This window comes from Diachasmimorpha longicaudata, chromosome 8 (genome assembly GCF_034640455.1).
Source record: "Diachasmimorpha longicaudata isolate KC_UGA_2023 chromosome 8, iyDiaLong2, whole genome shotgun sequence".
NCBI classification, from domain to species: domain Eukaryota; kingdom Metazoa; phylum Arthropoda; class Insecta; order Hymenoptera; family Braconidae; genus Diachasmimorpha; species Diachasmimorpha longicaudata.
In genome coordinates this window covers 4347636-4373243 of record NC_087232.1, presented here as the reverse complement: position 1 = coordinate 4373243, position 25608 = coordinate 4347636, and the positions used below count along the sequence as shown (strand labels likewise).

The following is a 25608-nucleotide window of genomic DNA, read 5'->3' as shown; positions in this document are numbered from 1 at the left end:
ATATTTTATGAAAAAATTGTATCTGTGAGATGAGACAATAAAAAAATAAATGGAATGGAATGGAATTGAATGAATGGACACTTAGTCTAGAGAGTAATAATTTATTTGTCTGTCATTCAACAATTTACGTGGAATTTTGAATTTTTAAATTTGCATGACACTAAAAACCCAGTTACACGTAATTAAAAAATTCAGTGATGTTAAAAATTCATCAGCAGCGAAAGAAGAAATAATAATTATGCTGAATATTTATGGGTCTTTTCATATGTGTCTTGTGCAAATTACAGTCAAATGAATATTCTCGCTAAATGTTCTTGTCCAGATACACACGGAAGATACATGGAGAAATAAACATGTAATCCTCTTGCTGAAAAATTCACCAACAATTTAGCTTATCACCTTCATATTTTCCCCGAAATAATTTTATTTGCTTCGCTTCACATAGCTGAGTATAAAATATAGGAGCGATACATACCGGAGATAAGCAATTGTTGAAGGCCCAGGCACAGATAGAACGTGAATGGCCTCTGGACACGCCCCATCGACGCCTCTCAGCCTACCCGATCCTCCTCTACCGAAGTAGTACACATCAACTTTCGCAGCCTCATGTACCATCCGAGAGGGTTGATAGGCTTCTTCCCATGATTGCTTCATTAGGACGTCAGAGCATCGGCGTCCTTTGTGGTGCTGTCAATTTTCAAATGAAAGTGAAGAATTCTTAATCTACCGAGTCGTTTACGGGAGGTAAAACGAGCGATGATTACCATTACCATTCTATTCTTGATAGCTTCACTTACAAGGTATGTACATAATACATACGACCAAAGTAACTGTGTTTTAAGGCTGTCCATAAGACACAGACGACTCTACTCTGACGAGATCGTCCTGCTCTTGAAAATTTTCCAATTTTTTAGACTGTCCCAGTATCAAGAGGGATAATATGGTCATGATTACCTCTGGTCATGATTCGTGATGCCATGATACCCGCGAGATGTCAGACAGGGACATGAGATGACAAGAGAGTGTCTCGCGATGGAAAATGCAGACGAGACGAGAGGTGAAATGCAGGTTGATCGCCTGGAAAAATTTTAAGGTCTAGCCCTCCCTCAATCCCTTCTCAAATATCAGTAGGTCAGAAAAAATTTTCTAAAAAAAAAATTGCCCTGCAAATACCAATTTTTTGGCCTTGAACCGTGAGAATCCCTGAAGATAAATATCTAGCCTCAGGAAATTTTAAGTAAAATCCTGGGAATATTATCCAATGACATGCTTCTTCCCCAGATTCTAACAATATAATGTCTTTATCCCATCATGATCCAGCATAAAAAAAAATCCAAATACAAACAACGTGACCAATTTTTTAAAATAAAGAAGCCAAAGGCCCAGAGGCCGTATAAACGCACGAGTGTTAGTGGATTCACATCTTTCCTCCCTGCGGAGAAGGTGCGTCCGATAAATCCTGGCTAATTGGCTGCATCCTGAAGCCTCACGGGTGATTGGTCTGGCGGTGTGTGTATAGTTGAAGGGTCCGTGAAGAGAGGGAGAAAGGGGGTAGGGGGAGAGAAGAAAATTTTTATGGTGTCGTCCGGGATTCGTTTAATATCTGCCGCTGGGTTCCCTCGATCTCTTTTATCTCTTCTCCTCCACTTTTATATTCTTTTTCCTGAAATAAAAACGATAATACAGTTTTTTTTATATTATTTATCATACGTCATAAAAAAAGCATAAAAATCTAGAGTTTGGTAAAAAAATTATGTTCATAAAAACAGCGTGGTAGAAAAAAGTGAATACTGAAATGAAAATAAATCCTTTCTCAATCTTCTTTCAACTGTCAATGAAACTGCCCCGTCATTCTCCTATATTGCTACACACATTATAAGCCCAAGCGCTCGTTACACGTTGGAAAAAAAAAATGTTTCAAGTTAATCCCGATGACAGGTTGGTTCCTGGACCGGTTGGTCTACAATCAGAACTCTCTAATCCTGGGGTGTGTTATGGTATTGAATAATCTCGGTTAATCTCCAAGTACTCGACCAATTTTTCGACTTCCGAGGGGGAAATATGAAATCGTGAGCTTTTCCGATTTCCAGTGGAGGTAATATGTTCATTATTATTTTTTATTGTTGATATGAATGGTACCTAATGAGGCACATCATGGAGACGAAAGACCTCACTCAATCCGCAATGGAGAATCGCTCCTGATGTTTAAAAATTTTCCCACCCGCGAACAGTGAAATAGTCCAGTTCGTTTAAAAAGGAAAGATTTCTCCGAAAAATCATCGCGATCGAAATCCCTTTTTCCACTTCGCCAGTATTCAGTATGCACTTAAAAAGACATCTATTCTTCTGTTGATTCTATTTAACTGTCGCATCAAACCGCCACAAAAAAAAAAAAATGAAAACCCCCTCGTCTGGCCGCAGCGTGAAACTTGTCACTGAATAAAATGTTCCTGCTCAGTTGCGTGCGAACTACAGAGGAAGGAAGAGCCGAAAAAAAGAGAAAATGAAGGATAAATAAGAGGAAGAGGATCGAGAGAAGAAATCAGGCATTCAAGATGGCCGATAGGGCCCCCGTGGGTGTTGAAAACTCGTGGCTCCGAAGGCCATTCGCATGTACCCAACTGTTAAACTCTTGAACCGAATGGGGCATTACACAGTGTGATTCTTGTATTTTCTCTTATTCATCGGGAATCATACCTTCCCGGAACGAAGAATAAAAAAAAAAAAACTGAGAAACTAGAATATCCTCTTTCATACGTACGAAAAGTGATGCTCTCATAATGGCCCCATTTATGTCTTTCTCTTCAGTCTAACAGGATCAGAAGGGAATGAATGATGGAGGGTGAAATACAAAAATACACAATGCAGTAAAAGACGTCATTCTCGAAAGCGTAAAATGATCGTTGAACAAGGAGTGAATAAAGAGCATTGTATATAGTACCTGCATGCATGTTAGGACTCTGAGGCCTTTCGCATTTGTGTTTCAACGTCCTACGCAAGTAGAACGATGTTTATGTGAGCTCGTCCACGGGGCTAGTTGATGGCGTGGGTCGTGAGCTGATTCAGGTATTAACGGAGCTGGAGTAATAATTAGAAATCACGGGGTAGAGGAGTAGATTATCATGAATTTAATTCACTTCCGGGGTGAAAGCCAGAGAAGTTCATGAAATTTAATGTTCCGACTTTTAGATTTTATTAGTTGACAGGGATTACCGAACGGTTATTACTAATTTCCGTAGAAATTATGGGATTTTATGGTGCGGGATTTGATACTGAAGACATAGATGCTAATGTTAAATTAACATTGAGAGTAGTCTGTAGTAATGAGATTTTATGTGTTCAAACAATTGTAATTCGATATAAAACAGAAAGAATAGTCCCTTTGCTTCATGTGAAGCGAAGAGCCAAGAAAGGTTTTGACTATTGACCAGTTTTTAATGAATATCTCGGAATATAAAAAAGATATCAACATATTTATCATGACCTTTTTTGTGGAGGGAATTGAGTACTACAATAAATGTAATTACAAAAATTCCGCTATCTTCATTAGATTCGGAGATATCTCTGAAAAGCTCAGCCGATAGATAAGTCAACTCATCATCTCGTTTTACCACTTGACTACTGAATTACTAAACGGTAAAATGATTTCCATTTAATTTTTTTCTTCCACTAATGACTTATTTTTCAGGCGTCACGTACAGTAAAATGGAAGGACCCATTCCCCTACACACATCTTAATACACATCTAACGATAATCAACCTAATTAATACTCGAGCATTCTGCAATTTATCCTGAAAACCCATGAAACTCTCCGTACAAACAGGGAAAACAAAGTATTTGACATGCAAAACATTGCAGCACGATAGGACCGTATATAATCCTGGCGTGCGCGGTAAAGTACAGGTCCGCCACGCTGGTACATGGGTAGCGGCGCCGATATCTCGATTTAAGAATCTCGTGCTCAACCGACGCCTCGAGATGGAAAACACCAAGAAGAAAACAACCAGTGGCAAAAACAGTTCCTCCTCTCCTGCCCCTTCCCGAGAAATCGCAAATCATTCCCTCCAATTCTCCAGCCGGGCTCGCCGTCCGTTGGCTCTTCAGAGTATCCTCCAGACGACGGTGGACAGATGCTAATAAATAAATAAATTTAAATCGATAATTTATTATTGGTAAACAAACGTCGAAGGGACGTTTGAATGCGAAAGACCGAGGAACTTAATACTTCGGCCGTGGGCTCAGCGTTAAACTTGTCACTGAATTAAATTTTCTCGGTCCATTGCGTGCCAACATACAACGTCGAGGGGAGAGGAGTAATAGGAGGAAAATAAGAGGAAGGGTAATCGAAGAATTAGGAGGAGTCGATATACAACGACTATTTCAAGTGGATTGATTCAATGCTTTTCGGAGTATTAAATATATTTTGGATTTTTTATTGGAAATAACGGATAAACATTCCACTAGGGTAAGGGCGAGTGATTAAAGGCTAATGAGAAAAGCTGAGGAGTACCATTTCGTCAGGTGCAGTTAATAAATTAGCTAATTGGTGCATTAACGAAGAATTTGAGGCCCACTTGGGGGGGGGGGGGGGACATTGGATAAGGATTTAAACTGAAATTTATGAATATTTTTCACTGTATCTCTGGCTCTATCGAGGTGCGATTGGTTTATGTGGGAGATTACACGGAAGGAGAAATATATGGAAAGGTAATTATTGGATTGTTGATAGGGATTGTCTCAGTAATATAAAAACGATTTAACTATTAACTTTCATTATTTATTATCGCACGCAGAAGGTATATCTTTCTCGTACGATGTCTCCAGACCCATTTGACAAAAGGCCCTTGTTCATCCTTTCTGTTTCTTCTCTGGTTCGATTTATTAAAACCATTCTAAACATTTTGGTACTATTTGAAGAAAAACTATAAAAACTATAACATACTAAGATGGACTGGAAACAGCTATAGACACATTATTAATTTATGTCCACACATATCAAGTATTTTAAATAGTAATCAGTAGCTTCCCTAATCCTCGATTGATCTAGAAATTCGACTCCCTTAAAAATGTAATTTTTTCTCCCGTGACTTGGAGCTTCCCGAGCTGCCAAATCGCGGTCACTGTCACTGGTGTGAAAAGTCCTAGTGAGACGTCTCGGAGACGACATTTTTTGTGCCGATAGTCGTTTTCGAAGTTTAAGATCATTATTAACTTCCGCCCTTCCACCCTGGACACTAAATAAAAACCCAACACCTCAATTAACACAAATTCTCGCGTATCCCAGACAATTACTCCGATGCGGGCGTGTAAATGAATTTATGGCGCCTATCCATTCCCCCGTCTTATTCCGCGCTATCCATCACTTAACCCTCATTAAGTTCAATACTACACTCCCTTGATTGACGTGGCTCTGAAGGGTCAGTCCAATTCTCCATTTGTTTCCTATAATGAACCACTGCAATTCCCTTAAATTCCCGGGCGTGTAAAATCCTCGAGTTCTGACAAAACAATTTTTTCTCCCCCTCTCTTCTGGCGTTGGAGTTTCGGGCGAAAAAGGAAAAACGAGAGGAGCATCCGGCATTGAAAAATAAATGAAAAAGATGTAAAAAGTGTAGAATAGCGAGGCGAGCAAGTCTCCGCCTACTTCTTCTTCAGTATCCCTCGTTTTTACACACCTCACCCTCCCCTCACGCTTTCTCCTCCTGACCTGGAGGCTTTTGTGGTGGCTTTCAGCGATTCACCGACCCAGCATCCAACTAACACTGACCGATGATGTCTCACTTTAGAGCGAAGCTGGGGATACAAATCCATTGATTTATATGTGTAGCGGCGGCTTTTATGTATTTCTTTTGTGGATGATCGGTATACGAAAAATCGACGGGCGGGGGAGGAGGGGATATGGGCTAGTGCTAGATGAGGAGATTAAGATATTTTAATTTTTGAATTTTCGTAATCTGTTTGTGAGTGAATTTTAATTTTTTGTATCACTCTTGGGGGAGATTTATCGAGATGTTTTGATGAAGGTTATTTATTGCAATTTTAGTAATGGGATTGTGTGCTAATTAGGAGACACGTGAGAAATATTTTTCTAGAGAATTCGGCGGTGTCTGCAAATCCGCTGAACAGGAAAGTGGACGCACCAGTCCGGTAAGTGAGTGATAGAAATGTCGAAGAAAAAATCTTTTTCACTCAGATCCGGACTCAGATATTGAGATTCTTCAGAGGGAAAGTCGACTTTCGCCAAAATAAGTTTTTTCGCCACGTGAATGCCTCATTGGCAATGCCTTTCCTTCTTGGATATCAATGAAAATGAACAATTTTGATTTTTACACAAACCTGACTCTCATATTTTGTCACCGGAAAAGTGGATTGGAAAAAAATTAATAACTGAAAAAAATGAATCCGGGGGAAAGTCGTAGGAATTAGTTAAAATAAAATCACAGTGTATTCTTCAGAAACGTCAGAAAAAAAATCTACTCAGTATTCTCTATTTTTCCCACTTATCCTCTCGAAACACCAAAAAGTCATCTGAAAAACGGCTGCGATAAAAAAACTACGAGGAATATGATACAGAATGGTAAGAAGGTTGAAAGAATCGAGTAAGGAGAGCCAGGGCAACAATAAAGATGTATCTGTCAGTGTAGGCTACGTGCCGGAGGACGAGGTTCGTGTGCACGCCACGCTGTTCTTATCCCTCCTGACAATCTCTATCTCCCTCTCGCTCTCCCCCGTCCATTTAAACAGAGACAGTCGGTCAGAGAGAAGTGGCCGCTGGGTTTTCTTCTCGTTTCCATTGGGGCCCTTTTGCCGCACATTTACAGCATTTCTCTTCTCTTCTCTCTCTACCATCCACCAGAGCCGCACACGCTGGGTCCATAGGGCCAGCCAGTGGTGCGTCCCGTCCCTTGGTGCGCCGGTTAATGCCTCCTTGGGTTCCTCGTAACTATTGCCTTCGACGCTTTCTCGTCCCTCCGGTACTCCTTCGCACTGTTATGTTAGTTTAACTCCAACCGTGAGCTTCCTCCAGTCATTCGCCCTCTCTCCCTCATTCTCCACTTCTTTTTCACTCAGTCGTTGCCTCACTCTTTTCATTGGCATCTCAGATTTTATTTCGATGTAAGGAGAAAAATAAAATAAAGGGATTTAATGGGGAAGAGAGGACAGGGAGGTAAAAAATTATGGTCTGTCGAGGCGTCCCTGAATGCTCGGGCCAACGTATGAATCTTTGCACCTGCTCTTTGGTTCTTTGGCCGCTCTGGTTGTAAAATGGTTGGGCTTTCGAAGCCAGTGGGAAAAAATATTTCTGGAAATCGATGACAGGTTGTACGGGTGGGAGAATGATCTGTCAATAGTGTCGATGACGATGAATAGGACTGATGAAGTTGGGCAAGGAAATCTGATTTTTTTTTAAATTATTGCACCAGCTTAGAATTTGCCTTCAGGAATTATTTCACGCATTTCCAATATGAATGTTTCATTTGCTAAATGTGAAATTCACTGATACCAATAAACCGCCTCGACATAATCATAATTTCGCTTCAACAAACTAATAATAAAAATAATAATCACCTCTCTAACATTCTCAGAAATGGCCTCCCCCTCCAATCGCCAACAAAACACCGACCGCCATTATCTTCAGCGTGTGGCAGTACAGGATACCGTTGTCTTCATATGGTATCACATATGTCTGTCTTCATCTCTCCTCTTCGACCTTTCTCTCTCAGCCATCCTGAGGCCACGGTTACGCCCGAGGCATCGTCTTAACAACTTAATTTCTGCCAATATACCGGGCCCGCTTCGTCGGTTGTTACCCTTCGCAATCCGCCATTTTCTGGTTTCATTATTATTCCCTGGTATTTTACATCTGTTTCCGAATGACGATGGATTACTGAAGAACACGGAAATGTCGAGGGACAAATTAGGAGGGTTCATTCACTGATGGGCGATGTCACTTGGAGGATGACCAATGGGTTGATCCAATGGGACCAAAGGGTTGAGCATAACCTCTTGTCGTCTCTACAGGCGGTATTTTTACGGAGAAATCAACAACCGGCAGTGCCCTGGTGAAATTAGATATTTTCATACTTACTCCTGCATCTAGGGCTTCTGGTAATGCGGCGGTTCTCCTCTTTGGCAATCGTTCTACTCCTTTTCTTTAATCTCTTCTTCTCTTTCCTCTTGTCACGAGGATAAAACCTGTTCCATGATGATTGGAGGGAGGGGGGGGGGAGGGGAAGAGTGGACAGGAAATGGACGACAGGCGCGAGATGACAGAGGGCGCGGAAGTGGTGGGGTGGGGGCAGGGAGGCAGTTTAAAAGAAAGGGAATAAATTTTTTTTGTCGAGAGTAGGACTGATTGTTTGTGCGTGAGGTGTATGAGAGGGAGAGGGATGGATGTTAATATGGGGTGGAGGGAGACCGGTTGAAAGAGAAACGACGACTGGTCCCGCACGTCTTCATTAGTCCCCAGCATCGCAGTCACGTCAGTGGCGTGACCAGCCATAGTCGTCGCGTCGTACCCTTTGTAATTTACATTACTATGATGTATGAATGTTTTAATTTTTTTCGATTCATTCAGATGCAAATGGAGAAGTCTTAGCTGAAAATAGGACTGACCACCGAGAAATTAGAAAAAAAAAATCGGTAAAAGAAAAGGGAAAATTGCGGTTCGAATGGTAAGAGTTGGGAGTCCAAAGTCTTGATGAAGAACTGAAGGAATTTGATCAAAAATCAATTTTATTCATTTTCCAAATTATAATTTACACATTTTTATTGTTTATAGCTATTTCATGATTGAGGTCAAACGTGCATTTTTCTTTTATTTGTGGTTATTGGCACATTTTGCTTTTGGTTTGGTGTCGAGCGAAGACAAATCGAAAGCCAAACGAAAATTTCAATTGTTGGTGAAATTTTTTCAATTTAGCGTTCCAAGAAGGTCTTTTGGTTTGTATTGTGATTAACGTGGCTTCATTGAGTAGTGAGTTCTACGGAAAATTGGAAGGCATTGATATTAATTTTCCTCACTAAATCCCGCATTGATAAGTTTTAATTGATTTTGAATTCTTCATGTAAATTAGGACTCCATTCGCGAGAGTTTCTGTGTTTTTCATAACTGAAAATGCAGAAATCCCTAATCATTTACTGAATACCCCGAATTAATGAGATTCAGTGATGGAAATAACTAAAATTTGATTCAATGTTTTCCAGCCACATAAGTAATTGCGTTTTGAAGTTTTCAAATTGTTTGTTATTTTTTTTTCATTCTCTCAACTGAACGTAAAATAAAAATGTCTCATTACTTCATTCTCTCATTTTTGGAATGTTTGCAAAGAAAATTAATTAAAAATTTTCGAGCTATTTTTTTCCGCAGCAATAGAAACATTTTTCACAGTGTTACAGGGAATATCACCGTAGGTTTTCACTTCTGTCATAATTCTGTTCATTTTGTTAATTCGACTAATTTCTGAAGTTATCAGTGTCAATGACAGATAACATGATTTTTATTGAAATTTTAATGGTATTCGAGGAGAGGAAATCAAGTCAGAGATTCCTTCAACTGGAAATCCTTCAAATATCGTTAATTCCAGCGGAGCTTTTTACAAATACATTTCAATTATTTTGCAGTAAACAATTTTAAGACAATTCTCATAATTTTTTTACTCTTCGAAAAATGTTCATCCAATGCAATTAATACTGGTGTCCAGTACAAATTTCAAATGAAAGGTCTGAATTTATCTCAAGTATGCAGAGCCTTAAATTCTGACCGAAATGCTAGTGAATCACAAATACTCGGTTACTTCTGCAGCTGATTTATCACAAATGTACCTAGAAATGTATATGACCTTGGAAAATCATAGATAATTCCATGAATTTCAACATCAAAGTCCACAAACAATCACCTAAACTTGCTCTGCTTTTCAGAAAATGTGAAATTTCAATATTACTCTATATTTTAATCACCGAGCTAATTAAATTTTCAACTTTCATTTTTTTGCTATACAGTCATGTGCAATTCAGTACAACTTGGCACCCGCGTTTTTTTGCGAAAAACTACGGGATAATTTTTAAAACGTCATATAGAATCATAAATATCCAGAAATATTCATTTTTTCAATTAGTGTGTCATCCAGGATTATTGTGATTTCGTTATCACTACTATTGCCTATTACAATTATTGCTATAAACATTCAAGTGATTTGCTTTCACACAAACTGCAATACAGACAAAAAATTGAGCGAAATTTTCATTGTTAAATTACGGAATTTCGTCTGAAGAAGCAGCTCTTCGTCAACATCAGTAATTCAACTCTGTAGCGATGTACCAGGTACCTATCAAGAAGAGAGGGAGATTTATCTGTTCGAATGCATCATATTCTGATATGTTGAACTACAATTTTTTACATTTGATTTTGTGATATTACAAAAAATAGCAGCTCATAATTTTATAATTCTTTTTCAGTATTTTTCGTAGGAAGTTCAGCAGTACTGAAGAAGTACTGCTGGGTGTCATGAAAAAATTACTGAAGAAGAATTCTAAAATAATTTTTTTCGTCTACCCAAGTTGATCATTTCGCAACAGAGCTGATTACAATATTTAAATTTCTGTCATCACTTTGAAATAGAGTTCAGTTGAATACACATCAAAAATCATCAATATTCTGTACTTCCGCTTTCAAAATACGTTGGGTGACTTTTAAAATCTTATTATAATTTTTTAGTGTGTCATTAATGTATCTTCGATTATTACTGTCTCCTTAATAATCAATGTTCAATTTTCTACAGATCGAAGCTTTCATTGAAAATTGAAGAATTCTCTGAAATAATCAACTTCATAATTTAATTATCTGGTTGAATGAGTCATTCGGTCGTAATTAATTTTATTCATTTCAGTGTTTAATTTGAGAGTTGTAGATCGATTTTAATTTCAGAATATTTCCCTGTTGAGTAACCTAGAAGACTATGCTTTATCGCAATCATTTATTTTCAAGTGTTTTTCAATTTCGTACCCTATCATGGCCACTTCCTCAAGTATTTTTATCTCTAGATAATTTTACGTTAAACAGTGGTTTTTTCTTTTATGGATTGCCATGTATAGCCTACTCGGCTTTTTACATTTGTTAATTAAATTAGAAATAAGAAGTAATGACAATATTTCTGAGTCAATCTCGGTCCTTTGGATCGAGTATATAAATTTTTGTATAATTTAACATTCCTCCTGAAATAAGTCTATATAAACCAAACGAGAGGGACAGGAGCCTGAGGTTCTTTGGGGACGTACGGAGCCTTTTTTCCACTCGGTGAGTCTGTTTAGTTTGCCTGTACCACTAGCCCCCTTGTGATATCATTTGCAAGTTAAACAGTAATATTTCCGGAATTATTACCACTTGTAATGAGAGATTTAATACAATTTTAGTCGTATTCTCCTTCAAAAGCTGCACATACTCCAAAAGAATTTTAAAATTTATGTAAATTGGGTTCAAAATCATGAGCTTCTGGAAAACGTCGAATGAGTCATTTTGAACGTTGCGTATCGCAAAAGTTGTCCATTTCCAACCGTTTTTTTTCCTTTTTTTTCATAGGCGTTTCAAGGCACTCGTTTCTGGAATTTTCCTATTTATCCAGAAGCACGTGGTACAGAACTCCAATTAAATTCTCTAAATGAAAATTTAGATGTTCGTAAATTAACGATAATTATCTCCATCAATGTTGAATTTTGAAATTTTCACCCAACGATAGTTGTCAGATCATCTCAAATTTATGATTGTGGACAGAAAATGAAGCATTTTTTCTCACGATTTTTATTAAGAAACAATTCAGCAGTTCGCAATTATTCAAGAATTTCGAAAAACTCAGTGCAAATGTATTCTCGTTTAATTCGTACCGAAGAGATCTAGAAATTCGGATTGACATTCACTTCGAAATGGCGCACCACTCGTCACATTTTTTAAGGGGCAAATTTTTTTTTGTTTTCAATTATTATCATCATTATTGTATTGTATGATATTCGCGGAAAACTTAATTCTTGAGTTGTATGGTCAATAGTTAATTAATCATTACTGCTCACCTAAATTATTATTATTAGTACTATTATTATCAAGTAATCGAAATTCTGTTCAATTTTTGTTGTCATATTTATAATAAATCAACCAAAATTGTAATATTGTAGACATATTAATAGCACCATTTTTTGTGGATAATTTGTTAATCACCAGTGGCACCTAAACATTTATTATTGAGTCTTGATTAATTAGTGCCTGCAATTATGTCTAAAAATATATCAAGTTAAAATATAATTTTATGTCTTCTGTGCGTTAAACCGCGCGTGGTTTTTTTTTCAATCTTCATGCTCTCAAATTCTTCATTCGCGTCATTGAAGAGTGAACATATGTAGATTGAAAAAAATGTTGCCACGCGACTGACTCGTGTGCGATAAGTGTGCGTGTACGTTGTTTTCGCTCGTTACAATTTTTAAAAAATAATAATATCGGAATAAGTTGAAAAATTTAAAGTGGATTCAATGGTCTTACGGGGCTGACAGAGTAATAAACAACAGTAGTAGGATATTTTCTTGTTGTTTGTCTTCTGTAAAATTGGGTCAGAAGAACTGGACTTTAATTTTTAAGAAGCGATTTTATAATGCCCATTAAAATTTTAATCGCATCGTCTGGATTACAATGATAAACTATAATCACTATTTAGGATTTTTTTGGTCTTTTGGTGGAGAATTTTCATCGACTTTGCAATTTTTATCGGTGTCAATTTGCTCGGTTTGTCTATTTTTCCCGTTGAAATCCCTGGTATCATAAATTCTATATTGACAGGTGAAAATAATCGCTCCTTTTCAAGTTCTTCTTTCCCCAAAATTTGGATGAAGTCCGTGTAAAAAATTAATGAAAAATATGCGAAGAATAAATTTTTTTAAAGAATTAACAGATTCAATTTTTCTATTCATTTTTTTTTGTTTTTTTTTTGCTTTTTTTCTAGTTTGGAACAGATACTCGCGTTAATAGTCATATCGACGCGGCGTTGTCCCTCATCTCTGATCAGTTCTGATCTGATCATCGATATTTTTTGCTGCCGCTGTTGAAGACATTCTCTTGCATCAAGTTTGTATCATTGAATTTTTTACGGTTTGCATCGAACTATATTCATTTCAGTATTGGATAGTTCGATCGCTTCCACTCCCCCTCGTATTTCGCGGACATCAGATAGGGAAATGCATTTGTGTAGATTTGCTCGACATCAAAAATGTATTTTCACTTGTTAGGGATGTTTTCTCATCAATTCAGCGAATATTTTGGTACGTGATCGACATATATTTTGAAAGCCAGGTTTGCTCTTGAATTGACAGCTGTAAATGACCTGTGAATTTTTTTTTTACCTGAGTAGTCTGACGTGTTAATTGTAGCCGTATTATCAAAGTATTTTCGGATTATCTTTTTAATGAGTTTCTTTTTTATAAGTTCAAATTTTCATCAGGGTCTGAGGGTCTACTTGGCGTGATGGGTCGCGGACGAGGTGGAATTTCCATACCCTGTTGGGCCCAATTTCGGTAACGTAGAGCTCTGTCCCGTTTGGTGATATTGCCATGGCATGAGGCTGTATAAACGTCTGAAAATTAATTAAACATCTTAAATAAAATCGATCGTGACCCCACCACCCCTTTCCTTCCTTAAAAATCGATTTACTCTCACGAAAAATTTAAAAATTGCAACAAAAAAATCTCGACACTCCAATACAATCGTAATCTGTTTATTATCGAATGCAAAACACCCGAGCTTATTCATCCTTAATTAGTAGTATTTATCCTTGAGTATGATTTACCTGAGTAGCTGGTGCCCAATGTCCAAATATAGTCTCACTATTGGGATCCATGATGAATCCCCTGACTGGTATCATAGGTGATGTGGGCCCATTAACAGCATAAAGTGTATTACCTTCGAACGAAGTAATAAGTATTAAAATGACAAGAGCTTACAGCCGTATCCATTCGCAATACAGTTTTTATGTGTAAAAAGTACGATAATATTCTCGGCCGTAAATGCTTAATAATTTGCTTGAAAGGGGAGGAGAATCAAACGTTACCATGCGCAGCAACAGCGAAAACCTTTCCGAGGTCTGGCTGATGTAGCGTTAGGGGTGGTCCGCTATTCTCGTTATTGTTGCTACCCATACGGAGACCAACATTCAGGCAAATTACCCTCATGTTCTCACGATCAGCAACACAGACGTCTCCTTGCTCGAGAATTGCGAGAGCATGCGGCACTCGGAGCGCGACAAATTCTGCGAAAAAACATGGAAATTAAAGGTAATGATGGTAATTGTACAGAGGGAAAAACCATGGAGTTCTCAAACGAGTATTACTTCTGTGAAAGTGGAGGGTTTTAGAATGATATAGAAAATAACTTTAGTTTTGAGGATTTCGCGGACATGAATTATATTCTTTCTGACTTCCGGATAGATGCCGCCTTTCGATTCAACGTTCTGCCGACGTTTCGCCGATGTTGCAGTTTACTTCAGGGCTATGAGCTCCGGCATCTGTGGGTAGTCCTTAGTATACCGTTCCTTAATTGTGGTGGTGGGGAGCTGGTCAATTAACAAATTTAAAAGATTTTTTTTTTAATTTCATTGATCAGCTGATCAATTAAAAATGTGTGATGGCTGACCACCCCTGACCACAAGGGATGGTATATAATCGCTCCCAGATACCGGAACTCACGGCCCTGAAGATGCAAACTGCAATGTTGGCGAAATGTCGGCTGGATGATTTTCATTGGAAAAAATAATTGTGCAGATTGTTGTTTCAATTTTATTCTGCAATGGAAAGTATCAAATTATTGGTAGATTTATTTTACCTCCTGGTTGTGGAACTTTGTTGATTAAATTTCCGGATGGATCGAATACCATGATTCTGTTGTTACAGTAGCCGTCAGCCACGACAATTTCACCTGCCCGAGAGGTAGCTACGGAGGTTGGTTGACAGAAGTGGTGATTATCTGATCCATGGATGAACCTCTCACCGAGGACTATTTGTGGTTCAACACTGCCGGGTGTAAACTACAATTGGAAGTGGATAAATTAAATTTGAGAATTAAAAAATTGATAAAGTTGGAGACCCCCAATAAAAAGATTTTATCGATGAATTTAGGGATACCTTACTGTCAAGGGTTTCATTGCCATTATTAAGTTAATTTTATCTTCAATCTGACATGTTGACATAAATATTATCTTAATATTCTCATGCACTGAATGTCATGAGCGTTGTCATGATGAAGAAATTACGATGAATACGAGAAAAATTTGAATTTGCAATATAAAACTGCGAGGGGGAGTTGTTAATGGCTTGTTAAGATCCTAAGAACGATAATTACTTTGAAAACTTGATGCAGAGCAACGTCGGTGAGCCATGTATTTCCGTTGGCATCGATATGAAGCCCATGAGGTATGTAGAACATATCCGCACCCCAGGCACTCTCAACGACGCCATTCAGTGGATTCAAGGTCAGGACGGTATCCTGCTGGATCGGTCCTCTAAATGCCTCTCGGTACTCCAGATTATCGTCGAATGAACTGAAACATTGTCATTATCACTGAGCACATTCCTGAGAAATTTATCGAAGCCAATGATTACTTTACTTTTATATAAATAATTTATTCCACATAAATAATCTGGAAATAGTCTATTTTTTAAATAAAAATCATGTGTCCGAAATGATAATAAAAACCTACTTGTAATTCCAAACTCTATCAGCGCGATGGAAGATGACGGGTCTGCCGGATGGATCGACGGACACACCGACGACCTGTCCAACTCCTGCAGGTCCTTGCCATCCCGGCTGCTCCACAGGATAGAGCACCACCTTCTGCTCAACAGTATCACTCCTCTCCCCCTTTTCCTTGAGGACAATCAGAGAAAAAATGCGTCAGACCCTCCTAAAAATTTTCAACAGCTGTTCACCCCTCCCCTCATCACCCCAGGTATTTACAAATATGAATTTGAATTTGTATTTTTCTTTTCGTGAAATTACAAGACCTCCAATCGCAGTCAAGAACGGAAACTGATTTTTTGTTGTTTTTTCCCAAATCTTTTGAGTCTAACGGGACTAACACTCCCACCTGTTGGTAGATCGAACTGGAATGGAATTGAATAGCGTAGAAAAGCTTACATTCAGCAGATTGAGCAGTTCGTCAACGGCATCTGGGAAGGTACCTTCATCAACGTCAACGAAACGTCCAGATACAATTCCAACAATCCCCAGGACAATCGGAAGAATAATGTTGAACCTGCTGTTCATCCTGCCGTTGCGTATGGATCAACTGGTTGGTAATTCGAGGAGTGACGAGAGCTTTTTCGTCTTAATTTCTCGAATCGATAAAGCGCGCTTGCGCACCTCCCCAATACGCAATTCTCTAATGATCCAAATGGTCTATTTCACTGTATACTATCACTGCGATTTGGTGATTTTTTTCGGACTAATTTAGGCCCGGGTAGTTCACTATTATCAAGTCGTGTGGATTTTTTATTTAGAGTTTGTTCAATTAATTTAATAAATACAATTTTAACGAGCGGATTTTCATGGCGCAGACATCAATCTCGAGAGGATTAAGATGAGTCTCTTGTTCTTCTCAAGGTCAATGATTTTTTTTTGTTCAGAATAAGGATTTATTGGGAATAAAAAAATCAGAAAAATTGAGGAAACACAGGTGATCAGTATTTTGAGTTCGTTGAAGTGATTTGATTTTTTGTATCGGATTTTTGTTGTACGAGTTATCTAGGATTTACGATGCCCGGAAGTCTCTCAACTTAAAAAACTTCCGAATAGTTGCTGTTTGAATGATTTGTTACCTCACTTCGGTTGATGAATTATTTGAATTTATTCAGATTTACACGTCTCGGTCTATTGAAAGAAAATAATTTGAATTTAATTTCAATGAAATAAGATTTAAACTCATAGTGGCAGCTGGCGAACAAGCTGCGCCATGGGTTGTTCGTGACCAACTGCGCTTGGTCCAGAATTCGTTGCAGGGAATTGCGCTTTTGGGGGATGATGCAAACCGTTGGGAACTAATCGATAAATTTACGCAGGTGTCCTCGTCGTTTTCAGCGAATAGAAATGTGATTTCTTTAGTTTTACTTTTGCGAATTGTTCAGAAGGAAAAAATTGCAGGGTGAGAGGAATTTTGAGGAGGAATTTAACGTCACCTTTGTCTAGATTGTTGATCATTTTTTAGGGTGAATTAGGAAAAAAAATGCTTGGAGGACGTGTTGCACATCTGCCCTTTCAAGGACATTGCAGTGGATCAATAGAGCAGCCAGTATCAAGAGCCAGGAATAAACACTGGTCGCATCATGGCCGTTACAATTTTATTTTTTTACTTGCATCGGTTTTAGTGAACACCAAGAATTTTTGCATTGAAAAATGTTCGAGGAAAGCTGTTGAATCTGAACCTAAGGCCATCGAGCGCACACGTTAATCCCCACAGATTTCCAGAGACAAATTAAATAATTGCATTTAGAATCTCAGGAAATTTTTATTTTTAGTCCCTATATATAGTTAATTAATTAGGAACGTTAAATGTTTTCCCCGCCCTCCGAATCAAGTTGAATATATAAAAATATTCTAGGATTTTCCTCGTTCATTTTCCTCGATTATTCAAATTACTACAGAAGACAAAAACATGTTTGGCGGCCTTCCCACCTAATTATGTTTTCTTAGCAAAAGTCTTAAATCTAAAATATTCTAATTATCGTAGCAGTGCTTTGAGGATAAATTTAGTAAATAATTCCCAAAATCCGCTCTGAAATCATTTTATTATAGTCATTTATTGATATTTCATAAGCGACATGAACGTTTCAATGTACAAACATGATCGAACAATTAAACAATCGATTAACAATTTTTTCAACAATAATTATTATCATTAATTAATTTATTAATTAGTAAATTCGATAACTCACATTTTTCAAAATTATTATCATTAGATTCGTGGAATGAGTTTTGTAGGCAGCCTCAAGCGCAATCAATCGTAGAATAATTTATCGCAATTTCTATTCCCGAGGAATAAAATGTTTTTTCAGTTGCTTATCTATTGAACGCTTACTTACGAGATATTTCATTAAGATCTGGTGAGGCAGTAAAACTGACAGTGAAGTCAACATTGCTACAGTTGGGTGTTGTCTACGTAAGTCACTTTTTTAGTCATTCGCTATTTTTGATATAAAAAAAAATGTCAAAATCGTCGGAGGTGATGGACTTGATTTATTTGTCAACCTCCAGGCCCAGTGACGTCTCTGGTTGTGTCCAAATGTAGCCAGTTCGTGTTATGCTACAGTGGGCATCGTAATATTTTCCTGGCGCTCTGCAGTAGGACCATCTTGGACATCGACAACGGAATTTACTGTGAAATTCCTCTTTACACACTTCGTTCCACCAGCAGGTTCGCTGTAACAAAAAATTCAATAATGGTTAAGAATTGTGGGAAGAACCTGTCGCTTCTCCGGTAGCTGCTACGGTCATCAATTCTTTCCCTTTATTTCTGAGATTACAACCAATAGTACAGCTCGAATGAAGTCGTTAGAATTTTTTTACTCAAGATTATGTCAACTCAAACGAGAACAAAACATTATTTTACTCGAGAAAGATAGAAATAATGAGAAAATCTGCAATGACGAGCTAAATTAACTCATCTCCACCCCTGTTTTTTAATGAATATCTAATGAATATGAATAGAAAATTATGGGAGAATATTTTGAAAGTTATGTATTTTTCATTGGGAGTTGATTTGAATGATATATAAGAATTATATAAAATATATAGTTATGGGTTTCATTGAGATGCGACGAAATGTCAAGGGATGTTCTCATTAGCAGATAAAATTCCCCATAAGAACGTCTCGACAGTATTTTCAGAGACTATTTTGATTATTCAATATTATTGAATACCTCGGCCAAGTAACCTCGGACACTCTGATCGCTGTAATTCCTCTTTGTGATCATATGCCTGGACTTGACAGTGTAAATAGCGCAGAGGACGAGGAGAACGAAGAGATGTCGTCGAATATATCTCTGCCAATGTAAAGAAATAGTAATCATGTGCGAAAATTTACCATCTTTTTTATTAACTGTAATTTCATGCGCTCGATTTTTTTTTTTTTCAAACATTCCACTCACATTGTCCGCCATGCTCCCTGATGTCCTTTATAGCGCAAGCTCCTCGCTCTTATTTGGCGACATTTGCCGAGGCAGCTGACAGGTGGATGCTGAATCGACCAGATGATGCACTGGATTCAGTTCGAGGTGATTATCCGAGGGCAATGAGTTGATTAACATCACTCGGTTGGGGTATTATTCTAGCTCTCATGTGCTTGTAGCCGGTGGTTCATGGACATTTTGCGATGCGATGAAATTGCACTCGAAAAGTCGAAGGATACGGGCATGCGTATTACAATGTGCGAAACTGAGATGTCCCTGCTTCTTAGTAATTGGAGCATCGCATTATGCACATCATACGGGTTCATTAAATTTCACGAAAATATTTTTATAAATTTGCTATTCATAACGTGCGAAAATTTTGTTGCGCTTTTCGTTTTCAGCGGACCGGGGAATGGGGTGGAATGCCATTCATTAAATGCATTCCGGCATTAGATTTATTTTAGTTACGGTGATAACTGTCCTGCGGAGGTCAAAATAGTTGGATTAAAATTGCGAGTTTCGGAATTCGCAAAGTGAGAGCAAAGATCCGATAAACATTACGGAGGGTGTAGATATTAATAACAGAGCGTTTCGTGCTTTTTACTGGACCTTCCGGATTTTTTATTGGACTTCCACGTAATTTTTATTGAACCTTTTCTCTTCGTGTCGACAACAGAAATATTGAAACACTTTTATGTAATTATGGGTTGCGTTGATTTTGAAAAAAAAACTTCTTTCTGAGGAAAACGAAAAATTTATTCATTATCATATCGATATATCATCTGATTTATCTAATATTTTTTACTATTCAATATTTTTACGACTCGACTGTTGAATGGACTGAAATTATCAAATTTGTTTATGAGGTAGCGAACAATAATCGGGTTCTTTGGACATTTGAATAGTCGGCGGATCGTCAATACGCATGTGCGAGAGGCCAACGGAAGAGTTTTCATGAAAAAATTGATCATTCGACGTTTCGAATATCTCCCGCCTTCTGGGATCCTCTTCTCGAGAAAACCGTAAATATTCCATCAAAGTCGTGTTCCAGTAATTATCTGTTGGTACAATCGGTTGAATTTTTGTTACGAGTAAAACCGCCCAAAATTCTCGGCAACGATAAACATTTAATTGTACGCTTTCATTGCTGATATTATTCGCAAATGATTTTCTGTTTCAAACTCATGTTATCGAAAGTCACGTGGACAATGTAATCATCGCGTGCATTGTAAACCGGTTGTTAAACCACTACAAATGTTGAGCTACTGTCAGATGAGGTAAAAAATGGCCTCCAGTGTTTTACGTTACGGATTGTCTGCCGAGAAAATGGGCACCCGATTATTATTAAAAAAATCTCTTCAACAGTTGCAGAACCCCCAGCAGTAAGTACATGTTCTTCATCAAAATTTACCCATAAAATTGCAAAGTCATCAACACTTGGACACCTAACCTCACCATAGCTTTACATAACTAGGACTTACGAGTATTTTTTTCCTAACAACAAATATAAGATATTTTAATCGAATTATTAAACAACAGATTCATCTTCTCATCATAACCCTAATGAATCCCACATGAATTTCTCGAAAGGTTTTTTTCTTCATGACTTAGTGATGTTTTTGCTGAGACGCGACAGTCATTTGTTTTGGAATCTTAATTGCCATTAACTATTTAAGATTGAGCAGAGGTCTCTCAGTTGGCAGTGGAAAATATACCGACAAACGAGACATTGTGATCTCCGGTCTGAACATAATGAACACACCACTGGAAGCGATTGAACGCAATCGTGCCAGCAAAGGTCTCATCGAGGTCAGTGACCAGGAAGACGTGTCAGTAGTCTCGGGTGTACCTGAGGAGCACATACACACTAGGACTGTTCGTATTTATCAGCCAGCAAAAAATGCAATGCAGTCTGGAACGAATAACATCAATTTTTGGCAAATTAACTTTGATACACGAGAACGCTGGGAGAATCAGCTGATGGGTTGGTGCTCAACGTGAGTAATTACATTCTCATAGAGTACAACAGTGGCAAACATTACTACCGCTGTCAGTCAATGACAGTGTAATGAGGAAAATGTTAAATTCAATTCAAATCTTGAATTCAATTAAACATTAAATAGGTTCTGTCCAATTTACATCTTATCAAGATAAAAAATGTAATTGCTGAGATTCTCATTCAATTTGGTATTATTGCTTTGGCATGCAGAGGTGATCCACTATCAAATGTCAAATGTGAATTCCAAACGAAAGAAGAAGCTATCGAACACTGTGAGAAGATGAAGTGGAAGTGGTACGTGCAAGCACCGAACTACTCAGCCCCAAAGCCTCGTTCGTACGGTGCTAATTTTGCTTGGAATAAACGCACCAGAGTATCCACCAAATAATTTAAGTCAAAGGTAACTTATAAATGATATTTCTAATCCTGTGCAGTAGTGAAAGTGTACGGATAATGCTGAAATTCAGATGAAAATATCAACATGTACAAAGATTAACTGGTTGTTCAAATGAAAATAAATTCTCTGTTGAACTCATTACTTTGATGACTTAATTATCTGATTTTGTTTCGCTCGTATAGCTTATATAGAAATGATTGCAATGGATGAATTTATCACATAATTTAGTAGAGATATTCATCATAACTAATTTATCGATTGAAATCATGGCAAAGGACGACACATTTAAAGAGGCAAAAATCATCGTCATCTCATTTTCATCATTTTAATAGAACTAATTAAAAAACACAATAACTTTTCAATGACTTTATTGGCACACTCCTAAAACAAATTGTCACTTCTAATCAACAACGATGGTTACTTAGTCATTTGAAGGAGCAATTATTTTATAGAATCACATCATCGAAATTGAAATTATTTAGGTACATAAATTCCTGCGTTTTTTAATTCCCTCGTATGAACAATGAAAAACTGATAAATTGCATTGTTCAATACAATGACAACCGTCATGGAAGTGTAATTGGGATAAAAAATATGAACAGTATCTGTAATTAATTCAAGATTGATTACTTTCATTGTCAAAGACGTTTTAATATTTGTAGTCAATGGTGAATGGGTAGAACGTTGTGAAATCAATCGTTCTCACTCACTTTGTTGTTTTAAATATGAGATTACCCCGGAAATTAATAATTTTAAGAGCACTCGAGAAATAGGGTCCTCAGAAATGGTTATTTTTGCAACCACACCCTCCGAGAATGAGCTTACAATTATCGTAAGTATCAAATTGCACTGCCCCACTTTAGCGCTTCTCAAATTCATATTCAAACTTCTTAAAAATATTTATTCCCAAGAGTATTCATTAAAATATCACAAAACCCCAGAGATAATCATGGACCATCTCGAAATGATTATTCAACGAAAAAAACCGAGTAATAAACACCCGTAATATTCACACAGAAAGAGAACAGTCATTTCTACAATAACTACACGCTTGTACTTCCATTAAAAAATAATTTTCATCAATACTCTATCAAGTCTTGAATGCAGAGGAGAACATTGTTATCGATCAGTTTCGATCAGTTTTAATAACGAATAAATCAATTATTATCGAACTAAATTCATTCCTCAGCATTTCTACATTTCATTGGAAAAATAAGAATTTCAGTCAACCCATACAGAAGACTGGATCTAATCGTCTATCGATAATCTCTTCGCTGATGACCAAACTGAGACTGCAGATCTGAGACGATAATTAGGTACAGTATGAGCTAGATACCATAACACGATAGCAATTAGAATGCTCCAGCTTCTGAAGGGGCAGAGAATTGTTGCGACGGTGCCATAGGCTAGCCAGAAAAAATATGCGAGGACAGTTTGCATGGAGATCAAAAGGAAGAAAGGTAGCTGCCTCCATAGCAGTACCAGTAAGTTCGGTGGTTTCATCAAGGGGTTTTCAAGCATCTGAAATCGTCTGTCCACTGTAAAGGCAAGAATTATTGTCAACGGCACGTGGAACGTAAATAATTGGAAGAATCCGTAGGCGTATGTGAAAGATCCTGGGAGATATGAATTTCCGATGTACATTCCCCAAGCGAAAATTACACCGAAGGAATCTTCTATCACTTCGCCTGCTGCCCATGGACCTGGCAATCATTAATATAATTAACACGATTAATTAACGTCAAATCACCTTTTGTAGGCATCTTATGAACATTTGCCTGGATTCTAGATTTAATGTATGTAAAGTCAATTTTTTGTGTTTGAGAAATGTCTATAAACAATAATTATCGAGGATCGCCTTACTCTACTGTTCTTTTTGAAACTTACCGAAGACTAAGTAGAGTGGATACAAAACCATCGGCCAGAAGAGATAATTGATAGTCGATGTAATCCAAACTTTTCTGACAAAAATGTGAAAACATCTAATCCTCAACCTCGGACGCTGCATCTTCTTCATTAGAACCAGTTTATGACAAACTCGTAAAACACACAGAGGAATGACATTGAGGACTAGCATCACTCCGAAAGCAATGGCAAAAATTCTGCTGGCGTCAGACATCAGCAAAAACTTTCCAAGTACCTTGAAGGACATTCTGGATCCGTCTAGCGCAAACATTTGCACCACCTCCTTCTCCCTGTTCAGTTCGTCCACAACTTTTGTCCTGATTGTATGAATGCCATTTAAGTATCGCGAGGCGTTCCATCGTGTCACATAAAGTGGTCCTTCAACCTTCCTGCACTGCACCCACCCTTCCTCATTGATCCTGATGCTCACAGACTTGATGGGGACTGTGGAGAATGCCAGCACTCTCACATGGGTGGACTCAACTATCGACTTAATGTTCTCCCTTTCAGGCATTGTAAACAAAACGTGTTTGGGATTTGTTATGACAGCCACAGGCCAGTTGTTGTGCTGATTGTCACTGAAGGAGAATTGTCCGTGATCAATTATTCCCACCCGGTACATTCTATTATCCTTCCAGTCAGCCAGTTCTAGCTCTAGATATCCCCCGCGTTGCAACGTGTACATCTCAGGGACTAGTCCACCCAAAGTGTGGTAGTGTCCACAGAGATACACCATGCCCTCCTTGTGCTCAGCCATAATTTCCCTTATGCCATTGTTGCACTGAGAGAGGATGCAGGAGGTCGGGTAGTGGCCGAACCACACGATATAGTCACTGTTGAGTCTTTTGGACTCTTGGACCAGCTCTTTTATCTTGTCTATCTCGTATTCATCGAGAAAACCCACGAAGTTGAAGGGACGTTTAGGACCTGGCTCCAGGCATGCGTCAACAGCTATGAACGAGTACGTCTGCGAGTTCTGGACTAATTGGTGGAGATACGAGCGTGGATGGCGTCTACCCTGGACTGAGTAGTTTAGGTAGTAGTTTTCAGGGGATTTCATGTTTATGACGTTGAAATTGTCATGATTTCCCCTGACATCAAGCCAAGTGGTCTTCTTCAGCACCCCAGACTCATCCAACACTCTTTTGTAATGCTTCCACTCATCCAACGATTGTTTGGAGCCCATTGCATCCTTCTTTTTAGCATCGGTCAAATCACCAGAGGCTATAACCACTGGTGGATTGAATGCATCGACAGTTTTATCGCAGAACTCCTTCAACTCCGTTATTCTAAATGGGTCTTTGAAGATACTAATGTGGATATCTGAAATCTAAAGATTTAAAGTATCAAGAATCGATTCGATGTCGAAATATTCTTCACGAATTCATCGAGCGAAAACGAACAAAGTTAAAATACTAAATTAAGGAATTCCTGAAGTTTTCTCTCCAGGAATGATTAATCCAACAATATCGCCATCTTCCTTCGAAATAAAATTAATTTATCTCATGGAGTTTGCAACAAGGAACATTGTTTTTACCTGCAAAAACCACATAAGATTGTCCATCTTATCCCCAATCTTATATATCCTAGGCTTCTCTCTTCCAAACCTCTGAGTTTCCTCTTCATGATGAGTCTTACTATCAGTCGCGATTAAATTAGCTACATTAGCAACAAAAATAGACAACATAACAACGGAAACGAGGAAGACAATAGTCGATACCGATATTCTCATCTTTATTAAGTCACTCCCAAACTTTGATTGTCAAGAAAGCACCAATATAATCATCCAGTCTCTCAATCAATGAGCTCTCAACCATTTATCTTTATATTAATATCTGCCATCTGATCGGATTATTGTCGACAAATTAACACTGCTGTCCTTTCTTTTTCGTTTGTCCCCACAGACTGACGGAAGACGTCGCACTGCTCTGTTTCATTCAACTAACACAGTTTCCCGAGTTGAGGAAAAAAAATCGAATTCCCTATTTCATCATAAATTATTGGAGTATCTCTCCCCATTACGCGGCTTTAAATATTCTGAGTTTTACCCAGGAACACGCTCGACTGTTCGATCAGCTGATAAACCCCAACAATACCTGTGCAGATGCACTTCTC

The 25608-nt window shown here is 38.0% G+C and overlaps 5 protein-coding genes across 8 annotated transcripts; 1 reads left to right on the top strand and 4 right to left on the bottom strand.

The window, feature by feature from the left end:
• Positions 1-231: 231 nt before the first annotated feature.
• On the bottom strand, positions 232-8594 carry LOC135165164 (uncharacterized). 4 transcript variants are annotated; one of them, XM_064126182.1, is made up of 8 exons: positions 8091-8594; positions 7571-8017; positions 2942-4134; positions 1404-1663; positions 955-1077; positions 765-890; positions 476-687; positions 232-367 (listed from the first exon to the last, which is right to left on the bottom strand). In XM_064126182.1, the coding sequence occupies exons 6-8, from the start codon at positions 849-851 to the stop codon at positions 262-264; spliced, it is 405 nt and encodes a 134-aa protein (XP_063982252.1). In that variant the 5' UTR covers positions 852-890; positions 955-1077; positions 1404-1663; positions 2942-4134; positions 7571-8017; positions 8091-8594; the 3' UTR covers positions 232-261. The 4 variants fall into 4 exon arrangements, 2 of the variants coding, with proteins under 2 accessions (XP_063982252.1, XP_063982253.1); XM_064126183.1 differs by lacking the exons at positions 2942-4134; positions 7571-8017 and having other exon boundaries at positions 765-1077; XR_010299431.1 differs by lacking the exons at positions 232-367; positions 476-687; positions 765-890; ... (1 more) ...; positions 1404-1663; positions 2942-4134 and adding an exon at positions 4637-7085.
• A 125-nt stretch (positions 8595-8719) lies between these two features.
• Positions 8720-16986, bottom strand: LOC135165156 (peptidyl-alpha-hydroxyglycine alpha-amidating lyase 2-like). Its single transcript, XM_064126171.1, has 7 exons — positions 16167-16986; positions 15730-15896; positions 15372-15570; positions 14856-15057; positions 14086-14283; positions 13825-13937; positions 8720-13611 (listed from the first exon to the last, which is right to left on the bottom strand). Exons 1-7 carry the CDS (start codon positions 16293-16295, stop codon positions 13465-13467), a joined length of 1155 nt encoding a protein of 384 aa, XP_063982241.1. The 5' UTR covers positions 16296-16986; the 3' UTR covers positions 8720-13464.
• A 1131-nt stretch (positions 16987-18117) lies between these two features.
• Positions 18118-19900, bottom strand: LOC135165168 (uncharacterized). Its single transcript, XM_064126186.1, has 3 exons — positions 19172-19900; positions 18944-19066; positions 18118-18443 (listed from the first exon to the last, which is right to left on the bottom strand). The coding sequence occupies exons 1-3, from the start codon at positions 19181-19183 to the stop codon at positions 18261-18263; spliced, it is 318 nt and encodes a 105-aa protein (XP_063982256.1). The 5' UTR covers positions 19184-19900; the 3' UTR covers positions 18118-18260.
• A 513-nt stretch (positions 19901-20413) lies between these two features.
• LOC135165161 (NADH dehydrogenase [ubiquinone] iron-sulfur protein 4, mitochondrial) lies at positions 20414-21729 on the top strand. The gene is made up of 3 exons (XM_064126180.1): positions 20414-20574; positions 20869-21189; positions 21402-21729. Exons 1-3 carry the CDS (start codon positions 20477-20479, stop codon positions 21577-21579), a joined length of 597 nt encoding a protein of 198 aa, XP_063982250.1. The 5' UTR covers positions 20414-20476; the 3' UTR covers positions 21580-21729.
• Positions 21730-21939: 210 nt separating this feature from the next.
• On the bottom strand, positions 21940-25534 carry LOC135165142 (transmembrane protein 62-like). The gene is made up of 3 exons (XM_064126145.1): positions 25031-25534; positions 23476-24823; positions 21940-23291 (listed from the first exon to the last, which is right to left on the bottom strand). Exons 1-3 carry the CDS (start codon positions 25223-25225, stop codon positions 22837-22839), a joined length of 1998 nt encoding a protein of 665 aa, XP_063982215.1. The 5' UTR covers positions 25226-25534; the 3' UTR covers positions 21940-22836.
• Positions 25535-25608: the final 74 nt, after the last annotated feature.

What these genes read in the sequence shown, in the direction of transcription:
- LOC135165168 (XM_064126186.1), bottom strand. An exon ending in TCCGAGGTTACTTGGCCGAG is followed by an intron (nt 18,444 to 18,943) that starts GTATTCAATAAT and finishes TTTTTGTTACAG; the next exon opens with CGAACCTGCTGGTGGAACGA.
- LOC135165156 (XM_064126171.1), bottom strand. Translation starts at nt 16,295, where the DNA reads ATGAACAGCAGGTTCAACATTATTCTTCCGATTGTCCTGGGGATTGTT. An exon ending in CTCTGCATCAAGTTTTCAAA is followed by an intron (nt 15,058 to 15,371) that starts GTAATTATCGTT and finishes TTCCAATTGTAG; the next exon opens with TTTACACCCGGCAGTGTTGA. An exon ending in ATTGGGCACCAGCTACTCAG is followed by an intron (nt 13,612 to 13,824) that starts GTAAATCATACT and finishes ATTAATTTTCAG; the next exon opens with ACGTTTATACAGCCTCATGC.
- LOC135165142 (XM_064126145.1), bottom strand. Translation starts at nt 25,225, where the DNA reads ATGAGAATATCGGTATCGACTATTGTCTTCCTCGTTTCCGTTGTTATG. An exon ending in ATCTTATGTGGTTTTTGCAG is followed by an intron (nt 24,824 to 25,030) that starts GTAAAAACAATG and finishes TTAAATCTTTAG; the next exon opens with ATTTCAGATATCCACATTAG. An exon ending in TCCACTCTACTTAGTCTTCG is followed by an intron (nt 23,292 to 23,475) that starts GTAAGTTTCAAA and finishes AATGATTGCCAG; the next exon opens with GTCCATGGGCAGCAGGCGAA.
- LOC135165164 (XM_064126182.1), bottom strand. Translation starts at nt 851, where the DNA reads ATGGACAGCCTTAAAACACAGTTACTTTGGTCGTATGTATTATGTACA. An exon ending in TCAAGAATAGAATGGTAATG is followed by an intron (nt 688 to 764) that starts GTAATCATCGCT and finishes GAAAATTGACAG; the next exon opens with CACCACAAAGGACGCCGATG. An exon ending in TCAACAATTGCTTATCTCCG is followed by an intron (nt 368 to 475) that starts GTATGTATCGCT and finishes TGAATTTTTCAG; the next exon opens with CAAGAGGATTACATGTTTAT.
- LOC135165161 (XM_064126180.1), top strand. Translation starts at nt 20,477, where the DNA reads ATGGCCTCCAGTGTTTTACGTTACGGATTGTCTGCCGAGAAAATGGGC. An exon ending in CAGTTGCAGAACCCCCAGCA is followed by an intron (nt 20,575 to 20,868) that starts GTAAGTACATGT and finishes TAACTATTTAAG; the next exon opens with ATTGAGCAGAGGTCTCTCAG. An exon ending in CTGATGGGTTGGTGCTCAAC is followed by an intron (nt 21,190 to 21,401) that starts GTGAGTAATTAC and finishes TTTGGCATGCAG; the next exon opens with AGGTGATCCACTATCAAATG.